Here is a 27,570-nt window from a genome sequence, read left to right on the forward strand (position 1 = left end):
AACAACCTTACCCAAACACCCTGACATGGAGATTTGGCCTCTGTCACCATAAAACTGACTGCTTGCAACAGAGCTTTGCTTTGCTGATGTGGCGCTGTGTTCTGTTTTTTTGTTCTGAGGTTTTCCTTTTTAATCACCTGAAGTTACAGCTACTCTGTCAAGCCTAAAATGACATAAATGATTCCTGTCTTTTAAAAACCAGAACAACTTACTTTTAGATGTATGATGTAAAAAATAACTAAGGCTTTAAGGTCCCTTCAAACCAAACTAAACTATTCTGTGATTCTACGATTAAGTAATCAATCAACAAATGATTGATATAATCTCCAACTACATCCTTGGAAGATGAGGAAGCATGACTATCTTAAAAGTTGGGGGGAAAAAAATAGAGACAAAATCTTGCTGCAAGCCATAGAGTAGAATCACAGATGTTCAAGGAACTTCAATCTCTCAGTTCTTTGATTAGGATGGCCCAAGTGGCAAAGATGCTTTCTTTGATCTGTACTTTTATGATCTCTGGTGACAATTAAAGTATGCCAGGAAGCCTATAGACAGATTGTCCCTATATTTATACTCCAGATACAATAGTAGAGAAGTATTTTTAAACATAAAAACAACATCTTTGACTTGTCAAATCAGTTGCCAACAGTGCAGAACATCTCATTAACATCAAGGAGTTCAACAGCAAGGAACACCTCCACATATTGCGCAAGTGTCGCACTGTCAAATGTGTGACTAAATGTCAAACTCCCTCCAGAAGGCTCTCTCCCTTCCTTGGAGGATGTATTCATGAAGCTAAGGCTCCATGAATACTTCCAGCTCTAGGAAGAGGCTCTATTACAGAGGAAACATTACAATCAGTACAACAGCAGATTAAGATCACAAGACTATCACTGACACCCTGCTCCGGAGTCTGTCAATGCAACCATGGGCAGAAACAGCTGGGACGCTCTCATTTACTTAGCAATTGGCCTATACCACAAACCACATTAAATTCTGAAGCCATAAGGGACTGGAGCATTCAAGATAAAGAAATTATGTTTAAACATCCTTCTCTGCATCTCTGAAGATAAAAGCAGCAGCTCTCTTAAGCAGAGGCCTACTTCAGCTTAGGATAGCAGTAAACAAAGCATGCAGTGAATATCTACTTACCCATGGGGCTTCAATACCCTTCCTACACTAGGTGTCTTCTGCTGAACCACTGCCTCCCCAGAACAAGTACTGAGGCCACAAACTGTAATGTGTCCCAGGTATTCTCAGTTTTACATGATACAAAGTGATAGTTTAGGATAAGAAATTTATTAAAAGCAAGTGACTATGAAGACTGAGCTTGATAGGTATCATCTGTCCTCCTCCAACTGACATACACCCAGTGTTGTGGCTAAAACCAAAAATATTGGTCAAATCTGTACTGGCTGATAAAACAGTACACAGCCCCAGAATTAATGATTCTGGAATCATGGTCTCAAATAAATCCTATACCTTTGCACAAGGCAGTTTGAAGGAAGACAGTATTGATCATCCATGGGCATACCATATAATTCTTCAGGGCTGAAAAAGGGGGTTGTTCGTATTTAAGTTGCTTTAGGTTTCTTTATTTTTACAGATGCTGGCTACACTTCTAAAAATCCTACTGTAGTTCAGAGGCAGTATTATCCCCTTCCATCAGGGAACAAAAGAAACAGAGGTACAGAAATAGCAAGAGCCACAGGGTTTGCATGGATGCTTATCCCAAAGTATGCAAAGAATTCATAGTGGCAAAGGATGCAGACACAACAAGCTGAACGTTAACCTGATGTGATGCTGAAAAGAAAAAAAAAACTGAAAAGAAACTATTTGACAGGACATTCTCTGAATCATTAACAATGTCTAAAAATACCCTTGGTCAGCAGCTTTCCTTGACACAAGAGATCCATTCAGAAAGGCAAGTCAGCCTCCCACTAAATCCTGATCAATAAAAATATCCAAGATACAGAAACATCTCCTCTTGGCAAGTCAAATAGCCAGTGCTTTGAACGGAAAACTCATGTAAAATACATATTTCCTTTGGAAAAAAGTATCTAATTCACATACAAGAATCAATCACATGATTGCATGTTAATGGACAGAAACAGAATGCTCTGAATGCATCTATTATAATAATGGGAACCAGAAGGGAAAACATTATCCTCTGGAGTGACACAGGCAATGGCAAGTTCTTGTGATTGAAAATCAAACATGTTATTTCCAGAGCTTTCTATATGTAGCCCAGAGAAGAATATCATCCCTTTGCTCTAACAATTTTAAACACAAACCAAACACAGCATTAATTGCAAAACAGAAACTACAAATATAACTAACATAACCCTGGCATGGCATAAATATATGAAAGGCTGATAATTCCCCACGGAGTGGCTGTAACACAACAGAAAAGCTCAGCAGCAACGCAGCCCAGAGCTGACTTCTTTATCTGTGCTAAGGGAACACAGAAGCTGTTGAAACAGGCACAGACTTACTCAGTAACAGCTCAAGACATTTCACTCCTCCATTACAGAGGGCAGGTGGTTATCATCACAGCATATTACACACAACTCTGACACTCATGGTGTGACGTTTCTAATTTTAAAGGGTAATTTGGAGAAAAATCTACCTCAATTTTTACACAGGGAATCACTGAAGTGGCCCATTTTCAAGTCATAAAAATATGGCGAAACAGACATATCTGCAGCTCTGGAGAAAAATATGGGAACTATTATTCCAAACACTGGCTCACCTTTCAAAGCAACTTCTGTATCGGACCAGGAGGGAAAAAAAAAAACCATCTTGGATGTTAAAATGCAGAGGTGAGGTGCATATGCATGAACCGCATCACGGAATATGAAATGACCACCAGCAAAGTTGCTCTGGGTCTGCTGATCCCTGGAACACACATTTGTGGTCACTGCAGAAGACAGGAGGTGTTACTCAACACTGCTGCTGTAGCTAGCAAGACTCTCCTGACAGCAAGACTATGCTGAGGCCCTGGCACAGGGTGCCCCAAGAAGCTGTGGCTGCCCTATCCCTGGCAGTGTCCAAGGCCAGGTTGGACAGGTCTAGTGGAAGGTGTCCCTGCCTGTGGCAGAGGGTTGGAACTGGATGAGCTTTAAGGTCCCTTCCAACACAAACCATACTATGATTATCTGTGCCTTTTATTTGGATTCTCTTCATTGACAGCAAAAAGACTGGGGGCTGGCATACGCAGCACCAAGTTACTGCATTTCACTCTAAGCTTAAAGCCACATGAAAGTGAACAGACTTCCAAACTTAAAAAACACAACACTCAAGCTACATGTATCACTCATTAAATATTCTGTGACAATCAAACTATGAGTCTAGTAGTGCTAAGAAGCCCCATTCTCCATGTTCTTGGCATAACACAGACCTGCAGAGGAAAGTTCTTTGCCAAACAGAATTCTCTATTTGACAGGTGAACTTCCCCTCCCACCTGAGCATCAATCCCACCTAAGGGTGCATTGTTTTGTTTTAAAAAGGACAAGATTGGTAAATAGCCCCCACTGCAAGCTTTGAAATCAGTATTCATGGACGCTGGACCTTTAAAGGTCAAAACCACATGCATGTGCCTTGAAAAATGATCTTGAATCATCTCTGCCTATTCAACCCCCTTCCCCCCCCCCCCCCCCCCCCCCCCATGAAAAGCTAGTAGGGATTTGTGTTCAGAGAAGGACAGGACAAGTCTGTGTATGTTACTTCCAAAAGCATTTGACAACATTCACAAAAAGTCATTTTGGCACCATGTACCATACACTGCAGCTTCACAGAAGTACACTGTTCTCCCAGTAAAACTAAATTCCTCCCACATCCACCACCTGTCCCCACCAGCTCCTGCCTATACATGACTACCACCCACAAACTAGGCTTTAATGAGGCTTCTCTTCTACTTCGTTGGTAGGTGAGCTACCTGGCATGGGAACTCCCCAGAGCTGCCCTCCAGCCAGCAGAGCTACAGGCCCTGGGGTGCTTCACGGGATCTTCTCCTCATACTGAATCAGACATGCAACCAACAACAAATGCATCAGGCCTCTAGAAGCAATGGTAGTAAGGTTTTGTCAAATATCACCCCCTCAACAGACATATCCTGTGATGTGATAGCCAAAATTTGGGATCCAACACTGTGGTTTTTGGTTGTTTTTTTTTTGTTTTGGTTTTTTGTTTTATTTTGTGTGTGTGTGTTTGTTTTTTAAACAGATAGCTAAAAGTGCTTGTTCTTCAAGCATACTCCTTTCTACACATTTTCAACAGGAGCACAGCCTCACCAAACACAGACATTTTATCACTGAGAATCAGAGTATGATTTACAGATCATGGTGAGCTTCTCCTCACCCAACACCCCAAGTCCTTCTCCTCGGGGCTGCTCTTCACCCGTTCTCTGCCAGCCTTTCTTTAGGAAAGGCAGCAATTGCCTCAGCGCAATGCATACAATGCCATGTGGGACACTGCCTCACCTGGCAAACACCACTGCTAGACAGTCAGACGCGTTTGTCTTACTCTGTCAAGATGCTTTAGAGCCTTTAAAATTAAATTCAAGCACCATGGCTCTTTCAACAGAACAAACAGTTCCACCATGCTTTTGCGGGATGCATCCCATGCAGTGCTCCAGACAGACATTTACTCTCACTTTAAACTGCTCAGGTTTAAAAAAAAACAACAAAACAACAAACCACTACAAAACACATTTACATAATGTGATTGTGAGATAAACTCCTGGAAACCAAGAATACCAAAGTTTACAGTCAGCTCTTTGTAAATGCCAGCGATGTGCGTACTCATGTGCATGTGAGTGGGCAGCAATCATCTGCAAAATGAAAAAAAAAAAATCCATTAGCATTAAATTCTGAATTTTCTGTGTCTTGTGCTGCAGATTTAATTAGTTTTTAATACAGGCTCCTTGACCATTTTCTGAAAAGGGAAAAAAACAGAGGGTTATGAAAAATGAAACGTATTCACAGAACCTCATTGATTTAGCCAAGTAATTATTTTTAAGCTGTTTTAATGTTTTGAAAGCTTTGTCTCAAGTAATTAAACACCATTTTCAGGAAGCTGTTCATGATATTTATGAATGCAATTGCTACAGCAATTTATTCTCAAGCTATTAGCTCATTGGGTCTTGTGAGTCAAACACAGGATTAGGGTAAATGAGTTTCCAGAGATGCCTGTGACACTGTGAAGGGAGGAAGACAGGGAAGAAAAATGCTGCTGCAAACTGCAGAAATATGAATTCAGCAAGTTAAGTGCCTGCTTTTATTGATAACACTGCTGCACCAGCATGCTAGTAGATTCTGCAATATTCAAGGCTTCATCTCAGATTAAAACACATGGTACTGACTGAAATACAGCCCTTTATTTCAAGTTTCAGTACCCGAGTTGCAGATTACTTGGCACTTTTCACAGGACTCAAATTACAATTTACCTTAGTCTGCACCCCACTGCCCTCAGGAAAGGTACTCAAATGAGAAGAACTAAGCATTCATGGAGAACAAAGCAGTTTCTCTGTGCAAGCTCTTAGGACTCCCACTTTGCCTTCTGAACTTACTGAACATGCCTCTTCTGAGCAAGCTGTTCTCATTAATTTCGCTTTTGCCATTTTGCAAAGAAAAACCAGAGGTAGGATGCACTTAACAGAACACTGAGTGAATGACCTGAGCTCTGGAAACCTACATAAAGCATTTTTAAAATGTGTATTTATATGCAACATGGCAAAAGATGCAGTGACTGGCTGCATGGTGTGTAGAGTGGGAACTTCACTCTGACCTGGAGGAACAAGTGCTACTTTAGCACTAAAGACTCCTGCTATGGCAATAGGTCTACCTCAGTGAACCAAACCCACACTTCATGTAAAGCACACTTAGGCAGAGCAGAAGTGGCATCAGAATCTGTAATAGTAAATACTTTTAGATGACAACAGATGGGAGTTTCAAGGGGGGATGGCTTTAAAGTGACAGAGGGAAGATTTAGATGTTAGGAAGAAGTCCTTCCCTGTGAGGGTGGTGATGCACTTGCAGAGGTTGCCCAGAGAAGCTGTGGCTCCCCATCCCTGGCAGTGTTCAAGGCCAGGTTGGATGGGACTTGGAGCAACCTCGTCTAGTGGAACGTGTCCCCGCCTGTGGCAGGGGTATAGAGCTGGACAAGCTTTAAGATCCCTTCCAATCCAAACCATTTCATGATTCTACGATAAACATTGTCCCTCAAGGCTTCTCCTTCCCTCTTCCTGTAAAAGACATGGCAGTGAGCACCAACACTTCTCAACAATTTCAAACCTAGCTTCTGGATCTACCTGTATAATCCTCATCTCATCTGATCAGATGTCCTGAAAGCAAAATAATGTCAGCAGGTAACTTATACAGTTCAGGAGAATATGACAGCCTGATGGCTTAGTCAAAGGAATTGTAGAAACATCACCTTCAAGTCTCACCATGGAAAATGTCTTTAAAATATATTTAAAAAAAGCACCCTGATCTATCTAATTAAGATACTTAACATTGTTCTTACGCAGGAGAAATACTTTGAAGCTGCACATAAACTACTCTGCAAAAGGAACTTCCAGAGAAAGCCATGTAACACCCTGAAGAACAAGGTCCCTCAAGTTGTCGTACCCTTTTTCTAAACACTCATGTTTATAAAGTTATGTTAATTATATCCAGGTTTGAAATGGAACAAACAAGTCAGTAAGCAGACAAGTTTAAGCACATTGTAAGCTGCAAGAGGTGCTGTTTCAAAGCAGTAAAAAATACACAGCTGTTATCTTTCTCTTCTCCTCCTCTCCTCCCAAGGAAGGTCTCCTAACCAGATCATTTTTCTGGACATTTCACACAATACCTGGCAAGTAAAAACATGCTTCTGCTTCCTGAAATAATTTTCATGCTACTTGAAAGTGTCTAAGATGCTGTGAAATACTTGCTGAGGCTGTGGCACAGCTGCCTTTCACCCGCAACAGCTAAATGTGAACTACGCAGAGCGGAAGAAAGGTTTAAAAATTGAGATCCAGCAAAACCAGAAATAGGTAATAAATTCAGCTGGACTGAGGATGGATTCATGTGATTTACCAGTCACTGACTCTGTGAGAACCAACCTCAGCCACTTCCATCCATGGAGAGAGAAACTAGTGCCAAGAAAAATGAAAGAGAATTCTTATTTGATCATTTTGAATTCCAGAGATCAAAAAAGCCCAAACAGTAAAATAAATAATATAAAAAATGAAGTCATAACATCTGCATCCCTCCTGTATTCCTCTGAAATGAAGCACCTATGTAAACATGCAAGACTTGGGGGGAATAGAAACCCACAACAGATAGAACACAGAGGACAGAAGATCAGGACAGGTTGAACCACACAGAAAACGTCAACAGAAAGGTCGACATCTAAAGGTGAAGGCATAAAGCAGTAGTTTAAGAAGTTCCTAATGACAGAATGGCCTGAATTCAGCTTGATGTAACCACTGAAAAAGGAACAAGCCAGAAGACAAGCTCAGCACTACGTAAATCCTACCTCAAGCAAAGCAGAACGTTCTTCCAAGAGAATTATTTAAAAAGACTCAGCAACTGGTCCATGAGATCTTCATAAAAAAATGCAGATGGGATGCCATGTTCATTAAATGCAGGGGGCACATTCACTATACAGTTCACAGAAGGAGCAGAAGCAGCCCAGTGCAGGGCAGAGCTCTCTAATCTAAACATCAGCCATCACCCTCAACAGCTGAGAGAAGTCCACTCCTCTATTTAGGAAAATAAAGAACCAGAGAGTTTGTTCTGTATGCAAAAGAGAAAAAGAAAGGTAAAGGTTTGATTCAGGCCAGGCTGGACAGGGCTTGGAGCAACCTGGTCTAGTGGAAGGTGTCCCTGCCCATGGCAGGGGCTGGAACTAGATGAGCTTTAAGGTCCGTCCCAACACAAACCAGTCTGCGATTCTACGATTCTAACTATCAGGAGGAGACAGAGTATGTTGTAATTGCAATGCCAGAAGCAACTGCCATCAGGCATTAATGTAACAGTTTTGGAGAGGCAGTACTGTAGCCCTGAGAAAGGAAGGAGTTGAAAAAGCCCAATTATTTTCTTGTTCTCCCTCCCCTTTCTCCTCAGTCAGCTCCCACAGCCGAAAACCCTGGGGAAAAGCACTGTGAGAACAGCTCCACCCTTTGCAAATGACAAAGACTTGTAGTTGAAAAGCATCAAAAACCCAGGGAGATTTTACTCCAAAGCACTATTCCCGGGTGTCACTGAGGAATACTTCTCAACAACTGCTGGCAGCAGCCTGCACTCAAACCAGCTGCTAAGGGCTTCCTCTCCCTCCTCTTCCTTAATATACATGAGTGGGCTGGTTTACTAGTGCAGCTCCTGCTCTGCACATCCACTGCCACAATGCCACATTTGCTGCCATGTCCGAGAAACTCCTAACAAACGTTATAAATCAAGGCCATAAAATATAAGCAGTATAGATCATGTGGTAAAACAGGCAGGAAGAAAATTCCTACTCTAACAGCTTCAGCACAACTGGAGCAGAAGTCGACTCCTTTTCACACCTGATTGTGACTTGTGTACACCATTAAAATTTTAATATTAAAACTCTTATGAAATTATAATCAAGAAGTATTTTCATCAACACTAATAGCTTTGTGGATTTTGTGGCTGCCCCATCCCTGGCAGTGTTCAAGGCCAGCTTGGACAGAGCTTGGAGCAACCTGATCTAGTGGAAGGTGTCCATGCTCATGGCACGGGGGTTGGAATTAGATGAGCTTTAAGGTCCCTTCCAAACCAAACCAGTCTGTGATTCTGTAAAACACACATTTACTATGTATACTGTATTGCCAACTGGCAATGCTCCCATAGAGGCCCACTGTCTGGCACTTGTATTGGAGAGGACAGAGATGTGGTACCTCATAGAGCTGGGTAGAACAAAACGAAATGTATATCCAGTCAGGGAGATGTATGATTTCTCCCATATAGGGGGTTTTTGAGGTTTGTGTTTTAAGTGTAAATCACCTCATGCCCTTCCAGGGTGACAATAAAATATGAAACAATGATTGAGTAGGAAAGATTTACCTGAACAGGGAATAAAACTTAGTAGTATTTTAACTGTAGGTTGTGGATTAACATCTGTATGTGGCTTAACGTATAGCTCCTTTTGTTTGATATCTCCAGAAAAGCCAAAACCAAACAGAGAACCACAGAACGGTTTGGGTTGGAAGTGACCTTAAAGCTCATCCAGCTCCAACCTCCCTGCCACAGGCAGGGACACCTTCCACTAGACCAGGCTGCTCAAAGCCCCGTCCAACCTGGCCTTGAACACTGCCAGGGATGAGACGGAACGCATGAAGAGTGTGATACAAAAACTGAAGAGAGAAAGAAACCAGAAAGCAAACAAACAACACAAACCAGTGAGGAAAAGGAGGAAAAGCCCCTGATACCCTACAGGAAAGATGGCAATTAAAAAAAACAACAACAAAAACTAAAAAAAAAACAAACAAATCAAATTAAAAAACAAACCAATCAAATTAAATTTATAAACAAAACATCAATAAACTGCTTGAAAAATTTTTCTAACAAGAGACAGTAGAAAACACGGTGAGAGTGAAACAATAAATGAAGAAGCACAGGAACAGGTTCAGTATGTTTTCTCTATTCCGTACCTGCACTAGGATTTCTGGAACGACTCACCACATAATTGATGTTCAGACAAGAAAGGCACAGAGCAAAAGCAGCCCTGTAGCTTCCTGGAAAATTCATTAGTCAAGGGCTAACTCATTTCACAGTGTTTTTCCATTTCACTTGGTTTCCACCTCAGACCTGAGCTTGCAAAGGTACCGTGCTATGATCTCTCTGCCATATACAAGCTCATGATACCACTTCTACACATGTCCTTAAGCATCTCCAGCCAGCAGTCCTTCACACAGAGTCTTGAATTACATCCAGCTTGGCCAAGAAGGTACTCTCTGAATATTTTCTTGCAATTATCAGTCATGAATAGAATCTGATCTCACATGGCTGCCAAGTAATCATCAGCTCTTTGGGATTTATCTATCAAGAGGTGGTGGAAAAGGCAGTCTGGAAAGCAAAGAAGGGACCAGAAGTGGCTTCTGCAAACACTCACTGATTTGATCATACTTGTACTATGAACTGAATGGAAAGAGCAAGAATTTAGGCTCAGGAATGTAAACCTTGGCAGCTGACTTACCACAAAACTGATCGGGCGTCAGCAGGTTTCCACCATCTCAGCCTAATTCTACAAGCAGGCTCACAGTAGATAATGACAAGATTACAGCCAAGTGATCCTTTCACAAAACAAAACAAAAACCCAAACAAAACAAACAAAAAAAAGTAGGAGCATGGCTTAAGCCCCTGCCTATGATGATCTCCAACTATTAGAAAGCCAGGCTCTGCTCACTGCCATCATGTCTTATTTTTATCACAACAACTGCTTCAGTCCTTTCAAAGAATCACAGAATGGTTTAGTTTGGAAGGGACCTTAAAATTCATCCAGTTCCAACCCCCTGCCATGGACAGGGACACCTTCCACCTTCCACTATACCAGGTTGCTCAAAGCCCCATCCAACCTGGCATCATACCTGCTGGAGCCACCTTGCTGTCTCGGACATCTCTCAAGAATATCTCTATTAAACCAATCACCAACATACCTGTTCCAATCTGGTCAGACAAATTTGGCTTTAAAAGCAAGAAAAACTACAGGGGAAAAAAAAAAAAAAAGGCTGGAATTTGTTAGCTTTTGAGCAGAATATGAAATCTTCTCATCTGCCTTTTCCTGGTTGATCACAACCATACCAGTTACTAAGCAAAGATAAAATTCCCACTCAGCATTGCGTTTGTGAAATCACATGCTTAACTGCTTTCTGCTTCTAGAGTGTGAAAAAAGGAAAATAAATTTGACAGCAAGTCAGTCAGTCACTTCCCATAAGGATACTCTCTCATACCATATTCCTGCAGCTATGGGTTCTTACATGCATCAGTGTCAAATAGTTTGCAGAGTTTCCATTTAATTGCATAGAATGATCCCTTTCCCTCAAGCCAAGTCCAAATCACCTCCATGCAAACCAGCCAGCAAGGCTCCAGCCACCATGGTCTCCAAAGTTAACTGACAAAACAGTTCAAGTGTTAGTTCAGAAAACCCTTTTCGAAGAAAACTCTTAGCTCTGAGTCTTCTGTAAATCACAAGCATTATTTAACACGGGAAAACCTGCCTAAAGAAATCTTAAAAGTATTTTCTTGAACACTCATCACTAAAACACGATTGGTGTTTGCCAGCTGTTCAGCATATTGGAGTCAAAGGGTAATGATGATTTAAGAACAAACAGTTGAACAAATGAAACAAGCTAGTTTTTAATTCCCACAGGCTTTCATGCAGTTAACAAGTTTCCTAACCTCTTAGCAAAAATTCCTCAAAATTGCTTCCACTTAACAACTAATTGGTAGTCACTGTATTTATGGTGATGCAATAATGATATTAGAATAAATAAAGACTTGAAAGCTTCTGCTTTGAAGCCTTGAAGGATTTATTTCAGTACCAGTGCCCAGAACCCACAGTGACTTGCTGGTGCACTTCAGGTGACAGATAACATTCAGAAATGATTAATGATATCTATTTTCTTCAGATGAGTTTAAAAACTTAGAATCACGGAGTAGTCTGGGTTAGAAGGGATCTTAAAGTTCATCCAGTTGTAACTCCCTGCCATGGGCAGGGACACCTTCCACTAGATCAGGTTGCTCCAAGCCCCATCCAACCTGGCCTTGAACACTGCCAGGGATGGGGCAGCCACAGTTTCTCTGGGCAACCCTGAGAAAACTCTTATAAAGCTCTCAGAAGTTACAAGTTTTGTATTTGTCATCTCTAAAATAAAAATCAGGTATACAGCCGATGTTAACCCAAAATGCCAAAGTTCATTTACCATGCCAACAGCAGGTAAATGAACAGCAAGCTCTGACTGCTGCTACCTCTGTGCTCAGGACTCATGAAAAGTTACTCTCATTGTCCCAACCTTTGGACATGTTAGTGGAAACACTACTTAACAGGACATAGATAGGAACAGGACATCTGCACACAATGCTTCCCACTCAACCAGGCTGCTACTTCCTTTAACAGCCAATACCTACTTTGACAACTGAATTTGAAGATTCTAAAAGCACTTTATTTCACTGTACCCTCTGCACTCCTCCCCCTGCTTGTTCTCCAGGTTTTACTGTTTGCATAGACTCTATAATAAAAATAAACAGAAAATTAATTATTTTTGGCATATAATTTCCATTGCATGTTGATGTTTATGTAATTGAAAACCATATAATTGCTTTACATTTTTAGCACCCTTCATAAATATGGATTTTTAGTATGATCTTTTATAGAAAATTAGTACAGAATCTTGTAATGTCAGATAGGAGGATGAGTTAGCTTGGCAAGCTCAGGGAACAGCACACACCACAGACTGGCATGATGTGTCTCACCACTATTTTCTGCAGGCGGAAGAAAATCCACTGTGGTGCCCAGCCTTCCAAGGAGGCTTGATCAGACTCTGGGACACAAGTTTTAATGCAAGAGCAGCAAAGAAGTGAAAGCTAGAATTCAACAGCCTCATCCTTCACAGATTTACAGGTACAGAAATGCTTGGCTGAAGATGAATCTCAGCTTAATCCAAAGTCTGGAAGGAGACTTTCTCCTGGCAACCTCTGCCAGTGCCTCACCACCCTCACAGAGAAGAGCTTCTTCCTAAGATCTCATGTAATTCTCTCCTCTGTCAATTCAAAGCCATTCATTCCCCCTTGTCTTGTCACTACATGCCCTTGTCAAAAGCCCCTCTCCAGGTTTCTTGTCAGGGTTCTCTTAGGAACCCTGGCTGGTGTCTTGCTCAGGTATTAAAAATCACCCTAAAGCAATTCACTCTCTGCTGTAAATACAGCATATTGGTACGGCCACTGAAGCATGACCTTCAATAAGGAAACAACTGCCATTTGCTTCAGCTGCAGAAAGCTAATGCTCTCGCTGACCTGGCTGGGACTAGCATTTGGCAGGAGCGAGCATGAAAAACCAGGGAGGCTGGTATACTCACTTTAATGTAAATACCACCTGTTGTGACACATCCCACCATCCTCCAAAATTCAGTTTTCCATACCACTATTTCTCCTGTAAGATGATACAGAATCATATTTTCTGTAAGGCTGAGTAAAACTGTAGCAATGCCAGCACAGTGGAACAACTGAGAAAAAACAGAATTACTCCAAGCAAGGATTTCTCAAACTAACAGACAAAACTGCCCATGCCTATTGAGGTCCCACACACATGGGGTTGCCTATATCTCAGTTCTGCATTTCTAGCTGCTCTCCTCCCCATTGACATGAGCCAAGTGCATTTCATCATCACAGTTACTAGCTACAGAGACATCTGGCTGACCTGGAGTCACTGCATTTATTCTTCTTGAGCAGATGTCAGTAAAACTTTTCAACAGACCTTTGGTGACCCTGCTCTAGGGAACTGCCTCCACTGAAAATGTGCTCCTTTAGGTGAATTACAGCATTGATTGTGTATTAAGCTGCTACAACATCTGGATAGAGACACTTTTATACAAGGTGCTTGGATCCAATACCTAAAGGGGGTACAGGAAATCTGGAGAGGGACTTCTGACTAGGGCATGTAGTGACAGGACAAGGAGGGATGGCTGTGGACTGTCAGAAGGCAGATTTAATGAACGGAGCTTTCAGTAACCTGGTCTAGTGGAAGGTGTCCTTGCCCACGGCAGAGGGTTGGAACTGAATGAGCTTTAAGGTCCCTTCCAAACCAAACCATTATATGATTCTATGATTATTTGTGCCTTTTATTTGAATTCCCTCCATTGACAGCAAAAAGACTGGGGGCTGGCACCTGCAATCCAGCAGGAGAAAGCTTCTGAACAATTAATTAAATGAAACTGATATCTACGAAAAGTTAATGCAATTCAGTAGCCTGGACACAGCATGACATGCCAAAGTATATAGTGTATTTCAAACACCTACATGCTGTTAAAAACTTTTGGAAAATGTATTTGAAAGGAATTCTTTTACTAATGACAGTTTGAGAGAATTTAATTAGCCTCAAGAACAAGGGGAGAAAGAATGTCCTTTATTTTACACCTGTGTTCCTCTAGCATGACATTTTATCACCTAGTTTCGAAGTTCTGAAGCACAGGCAAAGAAACTGCACACTCATGTCATCACCCTTATCTAGAACTGTTAATTTGACATAAATGTCATGAAGTGAAGATAAAAATATCTGGACACAACTGTTAAGAGCTCATATTTCATTTCTGCACAGGTGAGAAAAAAAAACCTATCCCATTTACAGCTTCAATTTCCAGCTTCCCTTATCAGCCACTGACTGAAAGTAGCTGTTACTACGTGCACATACTGAGTTTGGAATTACCTAAAAATACGTATTAAAAAAAAAAAGGATTACAGCAAGAGTCCAATAAGTCACTCCCATTAAGAACAGCACCTCCATCATGAGAGTAAGCTGCACCTTGCAGGAAGGCTACCACCAGCATCCAGAAGTACACCTATCTACAGAACAGACATAATATGAGCTGAAGACACAAAGTTACTTCCATGTTGTTATTACTGCCTTCAATGAACTGCTTTCAGGGCAAGGCAATTACTGCCAGACTGTTTTTTTTTCCCCTTTTTCCCCACTGTTAAAGGTGTTGACAAACATGGTGAGCCCCTAGTGACCTTGTCTAATATTTGACCTAGGTCATAAAACTGATTTTTACACTACCCAAGTCATCACCTGCTGATAATTGCTTTTAGCTTCAGGCAGATCATGTGAAGAGGCTGGACATCTCTCAGATCTACAAACACCCTTTTAAGGTTTTCATAGAATCATAAAATGCTTGCAGGTGGAAGGGACCTTAAAGATCACCTGGTTCCAGCAGTAAGCCCCCTTTTCTAGGCAATGTGGTTAAAGCTGATAAAGGTATTTAGCAAACTTAGAACAAAAGGGCCATGAAAAGGAGTTTTAAATAAAATATCCAGTATGTGGGAGAAAGGAATTTCCCTGGATTAAAATCCATTAAGTATAGAACCGGAGCAGAAATTTCCAATCAAGTGTTGTTTAAACTGGAATAACCCCCTCGAAAGCTCAATTCATATATGCAACTCAAGTGGATAATCCAAGCAGTTATACCCTCTATCCAATCCTAAAACTCAGGTGCATACTTAGATGAATACACTATATTCCACACAAAGACTGTACTATTACAATGCCGGAAACTGGAGGTAACCATTGTGTAGCTGGGGTGGGATTAAAGGAACGTCTCTGAAGTTTACCATTGCAGGGGCGAGAGCTATGAGTAATTACTGTTGGGAATTAGAGAATTATTTGAGTTGCTGCTAAATTTTCATGGTTCTAGTTTTTAAAATGATGCTTTTCTCACAACATACAAAGCTTCTGCAAGGTGTACAACACTTAGTTATAAGTGGTAAGGAGAAAGCAGGGTGGGAACACATTCTCAAAAACTTGATCTTCTCCCACTTTCACAACTAAATCCTGGGGCCACAATTTTCCCCTCCCCCCATTCCATCCCCCGTCTCCCCAGTGATTCCACCCCTAAGTACAACTGAAGTTAATCTTTATAAACCCACAACTTCAGGCTCATCTCAAATTGCAGTTTGTTTGCAGAACTGTTATTCAGGAAGGATGGCACATTTTAAGCTGTTCCGCGTTAAAGCCAGGTCAATACATTTTCCCCGAAGGTCACATTCCTGTTTTCCTAGCCTGCAGAGTGACCCTTCTTGACTGAAAGGATCTTTATGCATGGAGGAATATCTGACACAACCCAAACAGATATGCTACTGGAGCGTACAACAGTAGAATAAAGGAGGCCTTTGAAGATCATGGAGGAGTAGGAAAAGGTGTTAATTTAAACAGCTTGTCAGTATACCCAAGAGCAGGAGAGCAAAGTACCAATTAATAATTCACACTTCTATTCCACATGTTATTATAGTATCTCAAAACAGTTTGCAAACATTGATTAACTCTCACAACATCCCCCTGAAGCAGACAGGCACAGATGAAGCTCTGCTCCTACCAACCAGGATGTCATTCTCTGGGAGCATTTTGTTTAGTTGATCTATGCCCCCTCTTCTCCATCTGTTAAATAGCGATAATGACACTATCATACAGTGGTTCAGAAGCTCAGTGATGTCTAAATCAACACATTTTTAGATTACCCTTGTGCTATTTTTCTATCTTGTATGTCAGACTACACTCTATTACACTGAACATGGCAACACATCTAGTGGGAAGAAAACCCTCTATCTTGCTTTCATAATACCCTACAGATTTGCTTTGCTCTGTCCCCAAGTACCCAGAACACTTGAGTTCTAGCTAATGACCTTGGGTACTGTGTTAACACAAAACACACTGTAATTACAGTAATTAGATCTGCTGTATAAAGAATTATAAGAAATGAAAGACTGTCCACAGCAGTCTCTAAATCCCTATTAACACAAAGCAGTTGTTGTGTTTGGCAGCCAGGACAGACATACCCATAGTTGCAAAAACCAGAGGGAATTGTCATTTACATTCTGATGGGAAGCAGAGCATGTTATACTGTTTAATCCTTGCTGTGAAAGACAGGTACATAAGACTCATCCACTTACAGATGGTGAAATGGCAGTTCAGGGAGGCTCTAAAGCCACCAAACGCAATCACACACACTCCTCACAACCAGCAATTCCTTTTGAGAGCTCCTTACTCCCAACTCTGTACTTGGACTCTTTTAATACTAATAATAAAAAAAAAAACAACAAAAACAAAACAAAACAAACACAAAACACCAAAAAAAAAACCCAACCCCCAAAAAAACAAGCAACCAAAAACCCCAACCCCCCCCCCCCCCCCCCCCAAAATAAACCAGCTCAAAAAGTTCTAGTCCTAATGAGAGAGTTCCTTCTTTCTTCTTGGGGGCTCTTTCTTTCCTGGGTTTAGAATCAGAATTACTTTGCTTAACCCTCTTATTAATCTGACTTTCCAGAAGGACCAAACATAAAGACAGAAGTAACAACTCCATGAAATCCAGCTCTTTTCTTCTCATGAGCTTGACAGTCACTTCCAAAAGCAGACTGTCATGACAACAATCAAACTGGAGGCAAGCCAGGCAACTAATCTGCAGAGGAAGCACTCATCCCAACCTTTGAAAAGAACACTGCTGCTCTAAGCTTCAGAAGCCAAAGGAGCAAAAAACAGAAAAAGAAACCAAACAAGAAACCCTAGCACCCACATTAATCTTCTGAGGCTGCCTAATCGTTTGCTAACCTCAAATCATTTATATATGGTTCATGTTTTATAACATACTGTAGTATTAAGTTACAGAAAACAAATGGAGGAGCACCACATGTAGACTGCTACTATAAGTTAAAAAGGAAAGAAAAAAAAAAAAGAGACATTGCACTGAGATTCTTAAAATGGAGATACTTAAAAGTGGACACAAACATATGCACAAAATTGGCTTTAAACCACAGAAAGAACTCTGCAAATAAAATATGATTATTTCTAACCTATAAAATAATCTGTCTCCAATTATTTGGATATATCAAACCTTTATTGATTTAAAAAGGGGGCAGATTTAGAATCTTTCAACTTTTACCCCTTTGGCCTGATGTTCCTTATTTCCCTAGCTCATGCCCCATCCTTCGCAGTGCTCAAGGCCAGGCTGGACAGAGCTTGGAACCTGGGCTAATGGAATATGTCTGTGCCCATGGCAGCGAGTTGGAACTAGATAGTCTTTAAAGTTACTTCCAATCTAAACCATTCTAGTATTCCATGATTCTCACAAGAATTAATACACAACTAATTTCAAACAGGTTTTCTTTGCCATCCTCATCCTCTTCTCTAAATACAAACCCAAGGCAAGGCAGGAATAAATTTTTTCACTGCATATTTGTCCTGCCACAAACACGCCTTTCAGGAAGTAACTGAGCAGCGACAATATAAAGCTTTAAGCCTACACAGATTTACTCATCTAGTAAACAGACAGACTACTGAACTACTTTCAAACCAAAGTTTTACTATTCATCCCACTGGGTCCAATACATCTCCTCAAAGCCACTAAATGGATTCCCAGCAACTTCAGTGAGCACTGGATCATAGATTACAAATACTTTCTGCAAAAGTGCATTTATACTCATCTGAAAAAGATTCCAGTCTTCTGAGCACTAAGCATGAAGTGTGTGCACACACACACTCCACATCTCACTCATTAGCTGCAGAATTCAGAAACCACAGCTCTAGCCCACAGAGAATGCCAACAGAATCATATTTGCTATTGAGCCTGTATTCCGCATTAATTGGAGTTGGGATAATATTGCAGAATAGAATCAAACCCCAGTGCCTACCTTGGGGGCTTTCGCAGCTTTCTTCATCACTGTTGTCTCGACAATTATTTTGACTGTCGCACACAAAGCTCTTATCAATGCAAAGACCGTTTTTACAGTGGAATCGGGCAGTAGAGCAAAGCAAGGGATTGGCTGCTGCAAAAAGAGTGAAATCTTCCATTAGAGGTTCACTTACCCAGGCAGTGAAACAGCCCTTCAGCAATCAAAGACAAAAGGTCACAACTCAACAGTTGGTCAATTCGCTGAATATGTGGGAGTAGCTTGGCAATCAAAGCAACCCTGTCTCTCTAAAGAGAGAGAGATGAAATTCCTAATTTATGCAGGATTCATTACCATTAGCAGGGATTCAGTCCACCCACAGTTGTGATAAGCCTTCTGTTCACTCTCATGAGAGCCCCTGTCATGATCACTGCTCAGCATTTGCTCACACTGAAGACAAGGAGGGCAGCACTGCCTACCATAAACACTGCCTGCTGCTTCCTATTGCAACAAACTGTCTAGCTCAAGTTTCAGACTACAAGCCAACAACCCTGGCCGAGAACTGCTAAGCTGTGCTTTATTTACCTCTGCTTCTGTCTTTTTCTACCTTCCCCATTCTCCTCACTGTTTTGAATTGATAGAATGGCAATGTAGATATTTTTCAATTTTTCAGTGTTTGAGTTTCAACCCCTCTTAAGGGTAACATGCATGCACATTACAGTAGCACCCAGAAAATCCTTTCACATAAGGCCCAGTGTTGCATACAGAGCAAAACCAGAACAGTATTAAAGCAGACTTGTTTAGGTAGAATAGTCTTCTCACCCATTCCAAACCCAGTAGTAAACATTCTTCAAGATGCTATGTCTAGGTCCATTTAAAGCTTCAAGCAGTGCAGTTTTCAATACTTCTAGCAGATTACATCACAGCATCAATGCATCTCACTGTCAAGGAGGTCCTCTTGATATTCATCTTAATTTTCTCTTTTCTAATTTCATCCCTCTACTCTTAGCTATAGCCCAGCATATGTAACTACATAATCCCTTCTTGAACAGCATTTGCATCCTTCATATGCAGCACATATACAGCCTTAACTTCCAACACCGTCATCACTTAGCAGAGATACGCATAACTGAGCAGTTTTTAGTATCTCCTCATAAATCAATCTCTCTGTCTCTTAATTGTTTTTGGCACTCTTATCTGAACTCCTGCCAGTTTTTGGTAATAAGACAACTGAAACAGAATGCGACTTTCCAATTGAAAATCTTAAAGCTGTTTAGATGCCTTATCTGCTTCAAAGTGCTTCTCTGCCACAATAACACAGGGGGCTACAATGCCGAAATACTTACTGCCTATTTTTTATTCTTTGAGGTCAGATCTTTCTTTAAAGAGTCATCTAAAAAGCAAACCTTAAAGTCTGCCTTGCATACAACCTGCAACATATATAACAAACACCCCCAATTCTCTAGCTCCCCCAAAGCACATTTATCATGAACATGCCGAGTGTCCTTCGGTCTGAAACCACTGCACACTTGCATAGCATATTAATTTTCCAGGTCACTTTAGGACCTACAGTGTTGTTCCTCTAAGTAAGCAAAACAGAGATCAGACACTTGGATATACCAGAAAATGCCAAATGCATGCTTAAAAGGCACAGGGAAACAGGGAGATCAGCAGCATGTTATTATCAGCTGCAAGGTCCCATTGGAGCTATTATATACTACAAGCTCATGGGAATTTATGTAATTCATAACCAACTCTGGTGCATTTTCAACTGAGATCTGCCACTTGTCAGTCCATCACCTCAAGGATACTCAAAACACTTTTGTTGAAACGTCTTTCTAGTCCACTTTTTAAAGTATAACCCAAAGTCATTTCCTTAGCCTTCAATCTTATTTCTCTAGCTTCACTTGCTCTGCAGAGGTGCTATCTCACTGCCAAAGTCCTGGCAGGGCCCAAACCAGGCCAACAACAGATGGCACCTTGAGATGTTCATGACACTGGGGAAAGCACACAAACAAGAAAAGCAAGAACGCGAAGAATCAGACAGTGACATATCACTATAAAGATTTTTCCCTTTTGTTATCTTTGAAAGCTGATGTGCGGTGTCCTCCTCCTGACCTTTAAATGTCATTAAATATCTGCTGCAAGTTTCTGCCTACAGACCCACGCTTTTACCAGCTCCTGGTAATAGCAACAGAGCTGCTGGTTTGAACACAACCTTTCCTCACTGCTACGATATATCCCTGCTAGAGTTACATATACAAATGGTCTACATAGGCACTCAAGAGGGTTTAGCCCAAGTCAAGTGGTATTTCAGATGATCTCTCTGCTGTGAACTTCCCTGCAAGATGCTGAACACCACCTCAAACTAGTGCATTGGCAGGCACATCTGAATTTGAAAACCCCTTCCTTCAAAGAGATTCACTAAATAACCCTTTGGGTTTTTACTGTTTGAGAACACACATAAACAGAGAAATCTAAATGATACTGAACAAGTAAGTCACATTCTTCAGTGACAAAAACCAGAAAATAAAAATTAAATTTTCACAATAAATATTTGGCTAACTTGAGATACATCTGAGTGCAGAAACGCTGTTCAAAGTCAAACAGTCAGCTTAAATCTCATTTCAAAGTTAAACGCGCCTTAAGTATCATATAGGCATTATATACACACCAAGACTGAACTGTACCTTTAAAAAACAAACAAAAAACAGGTGAAAACCACAAGGATCATTGGGATCATGAATAACAGGGAGAATATTTGACTCAGAAACTGAAGGCTAACAAATGCTTCCCTTCTAAGTTCTATTAATTAGCTGACAGAAGTGCCCTCACTTGCAGGTGGGCTTGCACTTACTGCAGTTCTCTTCATCGCTGCCATCAGGACAGTCCTCAAAGCCATTGCACCGGAAACGGCCGATGATGCAGTGGATCCCACTGGCGCAAGGGAAGAATGTAGCACCGCACTTGGATTTGGCTTTTGCTGGCAGAAGATATAGACATAAGAGGGTAAGAATGAAAGAAAGCATTTACAAACGTTAGAGATACTTCTGTTGCAGTACAGGATACTCTAGGCAGCAATGGTGGCACCAGTGTTTGGTGCCTTCCTATGGCATGCTTTCAAATGCTTTAAGGTTTGTGAGATGTTACTTGCTTGGGTTGATTTTTTTTTTCTAGTTTATATGATTTACAGAATGACTCAAACATTCAAACTTAAATTTGACTAAAATAACCTCTCAAAGCAAATTTAAATTGCTCAACACTCTGGAGTACAAGTGTGTAAATTTAGCAAGCAAGATACTCCTAACTAAAGACCCATGTGAATTGACTAGCCTGGGATCATTGGAGGAACAGTACTAAGAGGGTCGTACTTCACAGAAAACAAGAGCAACTATCTCCTTTGTGCATGGAAGCCTGTTGCCCGTCACTGCCCCAAGCCTAAATTGTACAATCATGGAATGGTTTGGGTTGGAAGGGACCTTAAAGCTCATCCAGTTCCAACCCCCCTAGATACCTTCCACTAGACCAGGTTGCTCCAAGCCCTATCCAACCTGGCTTTGAACACTGCCAGGGATGGGGCAGCCACAGCTTCTCTGGGCAACCTCTGCCAGCGCCTCACCACCCTCACAGGGGATGAAGAACTTCTTCCTGACATCTTGTCTAAATCTCCCCTCTTTGAAGAAAACTATTTTGGAAGTTGTACGTGTGAATGTGTGAAGTCACTCCTTATGCTATGCAGAAACCAATCTTACCACCCCCTTCCTTTAAGGCTCTAAAAAAAATAGTAACTTCCCATTAGGACCAGCTGTACCTTCTACTGAAGATGTGAGAGTTTGCAGGCAGAGCTCTACAGCAAAATGGTTTTCTGTTAATGCTATCTTTAGGGTACAAAGTGTGAAAAGGCTCTATTTTTTAAGAAAACTGTAATCCATTTTATAATTTCTTAGCAGAGATGAACAGCAGCAGGGAAAAAAAAAAATCAGATTTTGCATATACTATGTAAAACTTTATGCTGTATGTATATGTATTTATATACGTATATATACACCCCATTGCACAAAAGCAATTCTGACATTCTTGATTGTGTACAAATAGTTATAACCCAACTAGAAGGTTACAGCAGATCTATGATGGGCAAGTGATTTTTCTTTCCACAGATAGAGCACAGGCATCAAACGTCTTCTATAATTATCAGCAAGTAAAGTGCAGTTGTGGACTACAGAACTGGGGAATATAGCCAGGACAAGATGGCATATCCCGACTTCTTGTCATATCTAAATACTAACCTACTGTTTAGGCATCAGAGTAAAATGTGAGAGCTATTCCTCACTATAGTGATACAACGCTTAAAGATGTTACACATATATGACAGGTTGAGTTTCTTTTCCGTAAGTCTTGCTATAGAAACATTAGGGAAGAAACTTGACGACTGAATCATCACTGTTCTGACAGTTCACATCTCCAGCCTATCACACCTATAGGCACCCAACATGATGTGGCCACCAGGACAAACACATTTCCTTTCTTTAACTCTACAAAGGTTTCTATTTTGATTTTTTTTATCAGTTATTTTGCAATCTGGAGTGAAGGAAAGGGGTTGTAGCAGATACACCGCGGCAGACATTTGTGACAACCTGCAGCTAGAAGTAAACTGCACAGCATTTCAGCATCAGTACCTCTGAAGTCAAATTGTTGCCTTAGCACCCTCTCAGGTAGCAATCACACAAAATAACTTCATACCACTTCACACCCACATGTCTCAGTTCAACAAGAGATGATGACTTATACAGCTAATCAAAACTTGATTATTTGCATGCAAGAAGAGCAGCTCCCTGGACAGAAACCATTGTGTGTAGATGCTGCATTATTGCAGAGCCACAGGTATTTTCCTGACTTTGATAATGAACTACTTTAAACTTCTCTGCTGTCATTAACTGATGTCGAGAAATGTCACAGCCACATCAGGCAGTGCTGTAAATCTGGTCTCTCTTGATGCATGCGTGGCAAGGCGCAGTGTTTCAGTAAAGACTCCACATGATGGAATTAAAAATATTATTTTCAACATGGTAAAGTTGAGATACCTTTAACAACTCTTTCGACACAAACTAGTTAGATCTTAATCTTTCAACTCTGAAAAACAGGTTTTAACTTGAATTTACAGAGCAGAGGATCGATTTTGCAACACTGAACACAGCAGAATGGCACTGGGATACAATCTCTTTCACCCCAAAACCTGATATAAACCATAACACAGTTAATACTAACATTATTTTGGGCTTGTTAATTACTGTTTGGACTCCACAGTATTTTCAGTTCAGTTCCCAGTGGGAAAGCCACCACTACCTGCGGTCATTCAGCTGCCTCAGCATAGAAGGGAAATGCATCACAGGGGCCTTCAACAGGGCTGTCTTGCAGACATGGAGAAGTTTCACTTCTCAGCTAGCTATTTCCCACCTAGAAAAAGCTAATACGTGAGTATTATTCCCAGTATAAAATCCTCCCAATATTCTACTGTTGCAGAAGTCAATAAAATCACAGACTGGCTTGTGCTAGAAAGAACCTTAAGCCTCGTCCAGTTTCCAACCCCCTGCCACAGGCAGGGACACATTTCACTAGACCAGGTTTCTCCAAATCCCGTCCAACCTGGTCTTGAACACTGACAGGGATGGGGCAGCCACAGCTGCTCCGGGCAACCTGTGCCAGCGCCTCACCACCCTCACAAGGCGAGAGCTTCTTCCTAATGTCTCCTCTCAATCTTCCCTCTGTCAGGTTAAAGCCATTACCTCTTGTCCTGTCACTACAGGCCCTTGACAAAAGCCCCTCTCCAGATTCTTGTCAGCCCCTTTAAGCACTGGAAGCTGTTCTAAGGTCTCCCCTTAAGGAGCCTTCTCTTCTCCAGGCTGGACCAGCCCAGCTCTCAGCCTGCCTCTATAAGCAGAGGTTGTCCAGTCCTCGGAGCATCTTTGTGGCCTTCTCTGGACTTGTTCCAACAGGTCCACAATTTAATGAGTTTTGATCCAAAAAAACAGTGAACTGTAGAACATTCATTACACCTACTAAAGCCTTTGGGTTACTCTTGCCTTTGCTCCCTGGCTAGCCACACAGATAAAAGAGTTGCTAGTCATAAATTACTAACATAAACTCAAAGAAAGTGAGCCTAAAAAAAGTACTTCATTTCAAAGACAGAATTTTTGGGGGTTTTTTGGTTTTGTTTGGTTTTTATGTAGCAAAATTAGCCCCATAGGAAACACGAGAATTTGCCTCCAACATAATAAACTATCACGCACTTACATGGGCAATATTTACACTATAGCATACGTTGAGAGAAAGGACAATGCTGAAGTAAAAAAGCCAATGGAGTCTGCTGCCATGAAGAGTAAACTAATTCCTTTGAAAAGGGGAAAAAAGAAAGCATTTCAGAGTTGGACTACTATGGGTCAGTGGCTTTACTTGTTGCCAGACAGTAAGGCCTTAAAGTACTCCTTCACAATCTAGAAGTCTATGTTTCAGTCCTTTAAAGTGATCACAAAGCACACAAGATGTCGTAAGAGAACACAGACAAAAAGCTTGTTTTGCAGACATTCAATAAAGTGATTTCTCACTAGAAGTAGTATTTTAGAAGTTATCACACAAAAGGACAAATTCTAAGTCGGCTGGTATACCCAAAAAATTAAGTACTACTTCAAAGTTGTCAAGTTATTCAGGATGAGCTCAGTCAGGACAGAATGCTACCCTCAAGGGACTTCAGTGTCAGGGGCAACCTTCCTCAGAGGACCTCTGCATACCTGATGAGCTATGATCCCTCACTCCATCCTGGACTACTACCTACCTGACTTTTATTTCAGTTACGCCACTGATTTCACCTAGCTGTTAAACCTGCCTCATTCTAAGCTCTCCAATCAGGCTATTTACTGCCCCCCCCCCACATCTAGAGCAGACTATCAAAAGGATTAAATAATTAGCATCACAAACCCTTACATAAAAAGCTACCAAATGTAAGTAGTTACTGTACTTGCCCTTACTCATGTGTAAATTTCTGTAATTGAGCTTCAAATGAAACATTCACCATGGTCGTATCATTACAAATCTTATTATAACTACTAAGCACTTGACTGCTTAATCATGAATGAAAACAAGAGTTCATTCCAGTTTCATATTCCAAGTTTGAGAGCCATGTGAGTGACAAAAAGATCAGCAGCTGGCTTACAGCATCTTCCAAAGTAACGCAGATGGTCATTTCATGCATTGTATAATATTCAGCTTTGCTCAAGAATTCTGATGTCTGTCAGAATATACCTGCAACAAATATTCCACGTCAATCAGGAGATTACAGTAAGCAGCAAGAAAAACAGGAGGCTTAGAAGCACCCAGTAATCATAAATTGTGAACAGAAGTCCAGAGGTTTTCTACATGTATACGTACAATTACTGCAACACATACAACTACTTTTATAGAAGAATTTGTAATGTTCTGCTACATGTTTAAGTTACTTAGAGAAAGAAAAGTCTTGAAGTCATTAGCCTTTTACACAAATATTTACTGGATTATAAATACGAATGGGACCACTGAAGATTGATTTTGTACAGTTTTGTAAGGTGGTTGTTTGCATAACATCTCAAAGCCTGGAATGCTAGCACATGATAATGCTTCCTCGATTAACATAAACACACAAAACCTACTATGACTGTATATTTTCATTGCCATGAACCTTTGAGGGTGAAAGCTCTGGTAGAATGCTTGTCTCTTCTTTATTTCTGGTCCTGCTGTTAGATTTTGCCCTTCCATATATTAAAACTAACACTCCCACAATAAGCACTCGGTATAAAAATATTACCTACATACAGGTTTCCTGAGAGACTTGTGCTTTCACCAAAGCCATTTAAAAAGCACTAGATGGAGATTTAGTGTAAGGGAGGGTACCATAAAGGTAGACTTAGTCATTTTTAGAGGGAGAGTTAAATCCCAGATCATACTCTTAATAAACCCCACAAGCCCCACACTTCCAACATTTCACACATTTTAGCAGGAAGGCAGAGCCTGAAAGTATTCAAGTTGCTGCAATTACACTGGTCTTCGGGGATGGTGCATCTACCACCTCTCTGGGTAACCTGTTCCAGTATTTTACCACCCTCATTACAATTTTTTTTTCCTCACATCTACTCTGAATCTCCTCTCTTTCAGTTTAAAACCATCACCCCTCATCCTACAGAAGCCAGCTCTGGCTAGCCAGTGTGGAAGTGTGTTGGCAGTACATTCCTAGAAGCATGGATAATGCCCTGTTGTACAGACATCTCAACACTCAAATCACACAGCCTTTTAGCAATTGACTCAAAAACCTGCTTTATCTTTATCTTTGTGTTGAGTGATCCACACTGACAAGTGGGAACTGAAACACATGATAGGCAGAGGTTCCTAACATGAGAACACACTGCCCCAGGCTATCCCGGCATTGGATGTTTTTTCAGCACACAGTCCCTAGCTTAACAGGGCTAGTCACTGTAGTCACAGTGTGATGCTATTTGCTCATAGCTGAACATGCAAAGTTGGCATGTAAGAAATGGCTCCGAGTCACGAAGGAAAATCTAGACTTCTGGGTATTTGGTGCGGCTCTAATTCTGGCTGCTGTCATGGCAGGCACTTAGTAGAGCTGACGTGCCATGTTCTGAATCTGCACCATCTGCTGCTCGTTAGCTGACGAAAGCAGCAACATGCCACCACTCACTAGCTGCTGCTCATTAGCTGACAAAAGCTGTTCGCAGTGTCTGCCTTGTTCTTTCTGTAATAACCTAATATAAAGATGTACAAAGAGCAAAGGAAATAGGAAACAAAGATGACAAGAGTAAATTATGAGCTTAACTAAGAATATTAGCATATTCTTAAATTTCAAGAAGAGAATCCTTCCAACAATGGGATGCTGTGGCCCCAAGGAATATGTCAGCAGGTATATATAAAGGTCAGCATTAAAGATAACCCATTTACCTCAAAATGGTAAACTGACCTTTTGATCCGTTTTTCACTTGTTTGTCACAGGGTCCTTGTGCAGAGACTCTGTGGCTGCCCCATCCCTGGCAGTGTTCAAGGCCAGGCTGGATGGAGCTTGGAGCAACCTGGTCTAGCGGAAGGTGTCCCTGCCTGTGGCAGAGGGCTGGAACTGGATGAACTTCGAGGTCCCTTCCAACCCAAACCATTCTGT

At 41.1% G+C, this 27,570-nt stretch overlaps 1 protein-coding gene across 3 annotated transcripts in view; it reads right to left on the reverse strand.

Moving 5' to 3' along the window:
* Positions 1-27,570, reverse strand: part of LDLRAD3 (low density lipoprotein receptor class A domain containing 3) — an 84,185-nt gene that overhangs the window by 26,819 nt on the left and 29,796 nt on the right. For 2 of the 3 annotated variants that reach the window (XM_061462869.1, XM_061462867.1), the window contains 2 exons: positions 21,235-21,360; positions 18,399-18,533 (listed from right to left, as the gene is read on the reverse strand). In XM_061462869.1, the coding sequence (XP_061318853.1) occupies positions 18,399-18,533; positions 21,235-21,360 (261 nt within the window). The remainder of the gene's footprint in view (positions 1-18,398; positions 18,534-21,234; positions 21,361-27,570) is intronic. The other variant, XM_061462868.1, reaches the window with a different exon arrangement.

Source organism: Pezoporus flaviventris, unplaced genomic scaffold (assembly GCF_033815535.1).
Source record: "Pezoporus flaviventris isolate CSIRO_AGI_PZ_B2104156 unplaced genomic scaffold, CSIRO_AGI_Pfla_v1 ptg000036l, whole genome shotgun sequence".
NCBI classification, from domain to species: Eukaryota; Metazoa; Chordata; class Aves; order Psittaciformes; family Psittacidae; genus Pezoporus; species Pezoporus flaviventris.